The sequence below is a fragment of the Myotis davidii genome, unplaced genomic scaffold, assembly GCF_000327345.1.
Source record: "Myotis davidii unplaced genomic scaffold, ASM32734v1 scaffold139, whole genome shotgun sequence".
Classification (NCBI taxonomy): Eukaryota; Metazoa; Chordata; class Mammalia; order Chiroptera; family Vespertilionidae; genus Myotis; species Myotis davidii.
In genome coordinates this window covers 993,229-1,000,829 of record NW_006290686.1, presented here as the reverse complement: position 1 = coordinate 1,000,829, position 7,601 = coordinate 993,229, and the positions used below count along the sequence as shown (strand labels likewise).

The 7,601-nt window shown below is 60.1% G+C and overlaps 1 protein-coding gene across 1 annotated transcript in view; it reads right to left on the bottom strand.

Moving 5' to 3' along the window:
- The window catches only part of MYO7A (myosin VIIA), a 104,896-nt gene that overhangs the window by 31,215 nt on the left and 66,080 nt on the right, over nucleotides 1-7,601 (bottom strand). The window contains exons 16-22 of the mRNA XM_015563974.1: nucleotides 6,701-6,786; nucleotides 5,291-5,449; nucleotides 4,539-4,631; nucleotides 2,414-2,508; nucleotides 1,284-1,368; nucleotides 565-783; nucleotides 74-181 (exon numbers count right to left, since the gene is read on the bottom strand). Coding sequence (XP_015419460.1) covers nucleotides 74-181; nucleotides 565-783; nucleotides 1,284-1,368; nucleotides 2,414-2,508; nucleotides 4,539-4,631; nucleotides 5,291-5,449; nucleotides 6,701-6,786 — 845 coding nt within the window. The remainder of the gene's footprint in view (nucleotides 1-73; nucleotides 182-564; nucleotides 784-1,283; nucleotides 1,369-2,413; nucleotides 2,509-4,538; nucleotides 4,632-5,290; nucleotides 5,450-6,700; nucleotides 6,787-7,601) is intronic.

The window sequence follows — 7,601 nt, the reverse complement described above, 5'->3', positions numbered from 1 at the left end:
GGGGGCCAGCCAGTGTCCGGGAGGCTGTCGGCCAGTGGATGGACAGCGAAGCGCTGGGACAGTCCCCGCTCACCTGATGCTTGCGTTCGGCCTCCTCCTTGGCCTTCTTGGCGCTCATCTCCTTCCGCAGCTTCTCCTCCTCCGCCAGCCGCATCTTCTCGGCCTCCAGACGCCGCCGGTACTGAGGGACGGGAGGGGCGGTGGGCACGAACCAGATGGAGCTGGCCCCATGCTTCCTCCAGCTCTGCCCCACCCACCTGACTGAGGCCTGGGCGCGATTTGCCGGATCATTTGGCAGATGGGGAAACTGAGGCTTCTGAGAAATTCCCCGGGGCACACGGCTCGGGGGCCGGGGAGTAGGTTTGACACCATTGATCCCCAAACCAAACCAGGTTCTCTGGCACCTCCCAGAGATTGGTCCTTGGCTGGGAGAATGAGCATGAGGGGTCTGGTCCCAGTGTGGTCATTCCCCAGGGGAGACCCAGCCCTAGGTCTCAGCCAACAAGTGGGGTGATGTGTCCCCAAGCGATGAGAACTCGCCCCTCACAGGCGGGCACTGCTCACCTCGGCCCTGAGGCGCCGGTGCAGCCTGCGGGCGATCATGCCCCGGGCGTAGGCCTGCACGGTGAGCACGGCCCAGAGGCGGTGGCGGAAGGCCTTGCGCACCAGGTAGGCCCGGCAGCGCGCCTGGAACTCGATGATGCGCCGGCGGGCCAGGCGGTACTGCTGGTGCAGCTTCCGGGAGCGGTGCAGGGCCTGCAGCCGCAGGAAGCCCAGCCGCATCTGCAAGGACAGCCTGGCTCAGAGCCCTGTCCCTCTCCCGCTGCGTGCCCCGCAGAAACACCCTGACTCCCTGGACCGGGGCTCCCGGAGGGAAGCTCTGCCTCCTCTCAGGCAGAAGGTTCCCAGGAGTGGCCCTGGCTCCCCATCCTCAGACCAGGAGCTGCTCTCCTTCCCGTCTGCCTCCCCAGCCCAACCCCAGGCTGCAGCCCAGTTGCTCCCCTGAGGTCAGTGGGACACCCCTGCTTCGGGCCCCCTCGGAGGTCTCTAAGGACCTAGTGCTCACTCTCATCCAAACGTCCCAGAAGAAAAGCCTAAACATCGCTGACCAGATGGGAAAAGGCATGAGAACCAAACTGGGACTTGGGGCTGGGGAAATGGTCGGGGCAGGATGGGGCAGTGGCAGGAGGCCAGGCGTCTGGGGCACAGGTATATCCTCTGCTACGGCAGCCGGGCAGGTTCAAAGGCCTCGTGGGGCAGAAGCGCCCCCGGGGGAGGCTCACCAGCTCATAGTTCCTCCGGCAGTTGTGGCCCCGCCAGTGCCTCTGGATCAGGGTGGCAGCGTTCTTCAGCTTCAGGAAGTTGGACCTGAAACAGCAGGAGATCCTCAAAGCAGAGACGGGGTGCCCAGAGGCAGCAGGGTGCAGGCGGGGCTTGGAATCAGGACAGCAGGGCTAGTCCCAGCCCTGCGTCTCCTGGATCAATGACCTGGGGCCACAGGGTATCACCTCTCTGCCTCAACTTCCTCATCTGTGAAGTGGGTAGAATGATACCCGCCCTGCCTGCTCACAGGCTTGTCACATGAGCCCATAAGGAGATTTTCCATGTGTATTGAATAAATAAATAAATGTATGAATAATAAGTAAATAATATTAAAGATTAAAATATTTGAACAGTGTGAACTTCACTCACTACTATCAGATTTCCCCATTTTATAGATGAGAAAACTGAGACTCGATGACACTGGACTAGAGCCCACATTGACTGAGTGAGCGCAATGCTGTTCCCCCGCACACTCTACATGATAGTCACCTATGACCGGATGGAGGACAAAGAGACCACACGTCCAACAGCAGGTGTCTGCTGAGTGTGGAAATACATATAGGAGGAGTGAAAAATTAATACGGCCACGTGTGAATGGGCCAGCACGCCAATGCCTGGAGGCACACACGAGCAAGTGAGCAACTGTGGAAGGAAACAGTAGATGGGTGGGCAGGCACACAGATGAACAGACAGGTGGGTGGGTGGATGGATGGATGGATGGAGAGGAGGGAGTGACCAGATGAACTGCCAACGGGGCAGGCTGTGGGATTTTTGTGGAGCCTGAATCGCACTCCAGTGTCAGTCCTGCTGATTTGTGGATTATCACAGCTATACACATGTCCCTTATTTGGAATTTATAAAATGTGTAATTTATAAAATCTCGATTTTCCTCTTTGAGAAATGTCATCAGGCATTTGAGACCACAGAGTGTCCACATGTGTGTGCCTGTGTAATCGTGTGTCTGTGTGCACCCATGAGTTATGCATGTGTGTGGGCTCATGTCTAGGTGTGCGCCTGGGTGTGCATGCGTATTTTTAGTGCTCCAGTTAGAGGAAAGAGGTGTGTGGGAGGAGCTGGTCCCGGCACGTACCTGTCTTTGAACCCCCGGATGACCTTCTGGAGGAGGATGACTCTGTCGGTGATGGCCTTGTCCCGCTCCACCTCCAGCAGCATGTCGTGGTGGTCCTGGGGGGCAGAGCTCCTGAGCAGCGGCCCCCCACGAATCCAAGTGAAGGCCCTCTCTTCCTTCCCTTGGATTCCAGGCCTGGGGCTTGGCTGGGCCGCACAGGCTCCCAGCCCTGCTCTGCTCCGTGGGGTAGCCTCTCCCAGCCACAGGACGGAGAGGTGCTGTGGCTGTTCCCAGGGCTCTGGGTGGGACAGATGGAGCGGGAGGAGCCTGACTGGATGGAGTCAGAGGGTGCGATGGGCACACACAGCAGCTTCATCCCGATGGCCTTGTCCGCCGACGCCGTGCCTTCCCCGATGTCTCTGTCATATCAGCCTCTGACCTGGGCCAAGCCACCCTCTGGGATCTTGGCAGCAGCCTCCTCACCAGTCTCCTGGCCTCTGTCGCTCCCCTTGGCCTCCCTAAGCAGGGACCCTCCTGAAACAACTCGCCGGTGATCTTACCGTGATGCCTATGACTCTCGGGGACAAGTCTGGTCTCCCCTGGCCCTCAGGCCCTCCATGATCCAGGCCCTGCCAAGTTCTCTAGGCCTGTCCCCTCCTCATCCCCACACCCCCAACCTTCACTCTGGTTAGACAAAAATCTCATCATTCATTCAATGCCTTTAAAGTGAATGTCTCCATTGCCGGCCCCGTGCTAGGTGCTGGAGTGGGTCCTTGAGGAGCCAAGCAGACAGGGCCCCGTGCTGAGTCACTGTGGGGAGCCACATCCACCAGCTAATCACAGGCCACATCTCCTGTGGCGAGAGCTCAGCACAGAGGAGCTGCTCAGCCATGCCTTTCTGAATGAGTGGGTGGGTGAATGCATGAATGAATGCATGAATGAATGCATGAATGGGAAGTGGACATTGAGACTGGAAGCCACTGCCGGTTGCTGAAGAGCCCAGAGAGGTGAGGCTGGGGACAGTGATGGACCTCGGAGCTGCCGGCACTCGGTGCCATTGCGCTGCGTGCCCTCCCTCCCTTACCTACAGGGCCGGGCATCAGACCAACCCTGGCTGCAAGCCCAGGGCCTGACCTCAGCATCTCACTTCTTCTCTCTGAGCCTCTGAAATGGGCATAATGATCCTACCTCACTGGCTGCAGTGATGACTAAATAAGATCGTGGACAAAAAACCCCGCTGGAGTCTGGGCAGTTGAGGGATACAGGCCTGGTGCACACATTTTCCCGACGAGGAAATGAAGGCTCAGGGAGATGAAGGGACTGGCCTGTGGCCCCGCAGCCAGGAAGGAATTACACTGGAGCCCGGGGCCCCCTCTGGCTCCGGGCTGGCTCCTTCCTCCCCTCCACCCAGATGTCCTGCGCAGCCCAGGCCCCACCCAGTACCAGAGGAAGGAGCTCTGCCCTGTGACCCCGAACGGCCAGAAAGCGAATGCGACGGAAATGGAAATGAGGAAGCCCGCAAGCTGAGAGCTCGCACTGGCCCTGGGGCAGCGGCCCGGCCACCACCAGCAGCCAGCAAGCTCTGCTCCAAGGCCAGGACGCCTTAGGACCTCGCTTCCTGCTCCCAGTTCAGGCTGTGGTGGGAGCCAGAGAGCTCCAGGTTTGTGCTGGGGAGGGTAGGAACCAGGGACACTAGAGAGTGAGGGGGTGGCACCCACCAGAGCCTGGGGTGAGCCCTGCCTGGCAGGAAACCACAGTCGAGAAATCCCCCACCAGGCACATCCCATTTTATGGGGAAATGAGGCTCAGCAAGAGCCAGTGGCCTGCCCAGAGTCCCAGGGAAGACAGCTACCGGGTCTGCATAGAACCCATGAGCCCACTTTGGTCTTCTATTTTCTCACCCAGGGTCAGTGCTCTTACCCCAACCCCAGGTCACAGCTGGGCTCAATACCGGGTGAATGCATCCTACCAAGAAGGCCTCATTTCCCGCCCACTCGTCCTATCACAGATTGCAGGATGGGAGGATGCACAGGCCCAGCCCTGACCCCGTCTGACGCCAGCTTCCCCAAAGAGGCCCCCTGGCGCCCGTTCCCACCATGACAGGAGTCCACAGCCCCCAAGGCAGTCAGCTTGGAGCCTTTCTCACCTTCAGAAAGATCTTGGTTTTGCCAATCTGCCAGTCGTCGTGCGTGCCCAGCACAGCCTCAGCCATGCGCTGGCAGGTCCCCCGAAGGTCGTCCTGAGGGGCAGGGGCGCACCAGGGAATGGGCAGCGGGAAAGGCCACCTCTGTGCTCCTCCCACGGCTGGGAGGCAGGGCTCTCACTCCAGCTCCGTCCCAACTCACTGTGTGACCCAAGCAGGCCCTGCCTTCTCTGATCCTCCCTTCTCTCCCTAGCTCGGCAGGGTGCCTGCAGGACCCTCTCCCGCATCTGCCCGGTTGGAGAGGCTCAGTGGTTGAGCATCGACCCATGAACCAAGACGTCGCCGGTTCGAGTCCCGGTCAGGGCACATGCCAGGGTGGTGGGGAATGCAGGAGGCAGTCGATCAATGGTTCTTTCTCATCACTGATGTTTCTATCCCTCGCTCCCTCTCCCTTTCTCTCTCTAAAAAAAAATCAATAAAAAACATATTTTAAAAAAAACACCACCTCTCCCACATCTAACACCCTCAGCCCACTTGGTAGTCCTGGTCTCATCCGTTACACCCACCGGTGAAGTCCACGCCCAGCAAGCATGGCCATCGAAGCCCTCGCTGCCCTCCTGACCCCAGTTTTCCCAGCCGCACCTCAGCAGGCAAGCAGACGTCACGCCCGGCACCCCGTCTCAAGGGGAAAATGGGCCCTTGCCCAGCCCAGAGCTGGGACCGTTCCTCCTGCCCCCCGTGCCCCAGCTCTGTACCTGCTTGTAAGCCGGCTTCACGCCGGGCAGCAGCACTCGGTACCGCTCCACGAACTCCACGAAGCTGTAGCGGATGGGGTAGCCGGCCCGGCGGATGCGGATGGTCTCCATCATCCCCGAGTACCGCAGCTGGCGCACGCACAGGTGCCGGTCGAACAGCTGCCCAGAGCCAAGCGCATCAGTGCTGGCGGCTCCTGCTGGGAGCCCAGCCCTGCTCCGCGCATCCCCAGCCCCAGACATAGCCCCAGGCCGCACAGCAGATGAGGAGCAAAGATGGCACTGAACCTGGGTCTGCAGTTCAAACCCACATGGCAGCAAGAAATGAGATCCTCACGGGGTGAGCTGGTGCTCAGGGGCAGAGAGGAGAGATGGCTTAATTCCTCCTGGGACATCTGGGGGGGCTGCCTGGGGGAGGCAGCCTTTGCTCTAACCCCGGAGAACACTGGAGGGGCAGGGCGAGCATGTGCAAAGGTGTGGAAGCCTGGAAGTACAGGGCATGTCAGGGGACTTCACAGGGACTGAGGAGGCTGACCCTCGCCAGGACTGTGGTGGTGCAGGTGCTGGGTGCCTGGCACATCCCAGGGGTTGCCCTTTGTGTTATGGTCATTGCAGATTTGTCATTATTTAGACAACTGTCTGGCTGCTGACAGTTAAGTGCCTTAATTTGTCTAATTGGCACACAGTTGTTTTTGTGATGGCAGCCGCAGGGCCAGCCTGGGGTTCCTGGAGGGCCTGGCTAGGGGGGCCGCAGGCAGTGAGCGGTCAGATGTGCATTTGACTCCTGTCTCTCACTGCAGTGGAGGGGCCTGGACAGGGAGGCAGGGGCAGGAAGGCGGAGGGCAGTGAGGATGTCCTGCTGTCAAGGTCCAGGCCACAGATGCTGGGGTCGGGGCCCAGAGAAGGGTCCCTGGGCATCTGAGAGCAGGAAAGATGGTACCCAACTGCCTGGCAGGGCCCTGGCCTCATCCCTCCTGCTTTAGGTGGGGAGCTTGCTGGGGCCCCTTTGAACCGCACACCCTGCGGACCTGGCCCTGAGCCCCAGGGGGACCCATCAGGTCAGCGCACTCCGGGGAATGCGTCCAGCAGGGGGCAGGGCCAGCACGCGTGTGGACGGCTGGCTTCCTTCCGCCACCTGTTTCCTCTCCCTCCAGGCACTTTCCCTGGCCCCCCACCTTCTGTCCCACCCACCCCCGCCCCAGCCTCTAGGAAGAGCATGTAGCAAACAACACATCCAGGGCCCTGGGAGGACAGGCACCCAGTGAGGATTTGGGCTCTGCAGCTGCAAACCCCTTAACCTCCCGGAGCCTTCGGTCCCACAGCTTGAATGTGGGGGCCCTCACCCAGTCCCCATCCTGCCCCCCACGGCCCGGCCCCTCCATCGCCCCACCCCCCCAGGCTGGTTCCACTCACCATGGGCTTCTTGAACTCGTTGGGCTTGATGCAGCGCACGAAGAAGGGCTGGCAGGCGCCCAGGGTGGGCATCAGCATCCAGGGAGCTAGGGATCACGTTTATGCTTCAATATATATTCGTAAGAAGCAATCTCCATTGGAAAAATTTCATATCCAAATTGGAAATACTGGATTAAACAAGAGAACTTGCAGTAATTCCTCAGTTCTGGTTGAAAGATACATTAAGGGAAGGGAAGGGAAGGGAAAGGGAAGGGAAGGGGAGGGAAGGGACGGTGGGAGGTCAGCGGGCTCAGGGCCTGAGGGAGGATAGCCCAGCGAAGCAGGCTGCCTGGGACTTGGGGTTTCCCTGTGACCTGTCTGGTCTGAGCTGGAGCTTGGACCCAGGCGTGCCCGCTCCAGGGAGCCACCTGGGACCTGAGCCAGAAAGAGCCCTGCTGTGCTGGAGGCTTCTAGGCAAGGCACAGCCCCTCTCTGAGTCCCCAGTCTCCCTCTCCAGGAATAAATGAGGGGCCGAACACGCTCACTCAGGGCACGGGTAAGGGGAGGGGTCCTTCCTAGAGACAGGTGAGAGGACCTAAACTCAAACCCTGGCCCACCGCCTCCTGCGTGGTTCTGAGCAGGTCACTAAACCACGCTGAGCCTCCCTCCCTATCAGGCTGATAGGCTGTGATGAGAGTGGCACAGTGGACGTGAACAGCAACCTGGGAACCTGGGATGGGGGTGGGGGGTGGCCCTCCCCGGCCTGTGCCCTCCCCTTCCTGTGGGATTAGTGGCTCAGCAGCTGGCCTGGCCAAGCAGGTCTGGGTCAGCCTCCTAAGAAGGCACAGAGCTGGTCTCCCACTGTGTGGCCCGAGGCCCACGCTCTGTGCTCTGCCAGCCAGTCTCTCTGGGGAGCCCACCA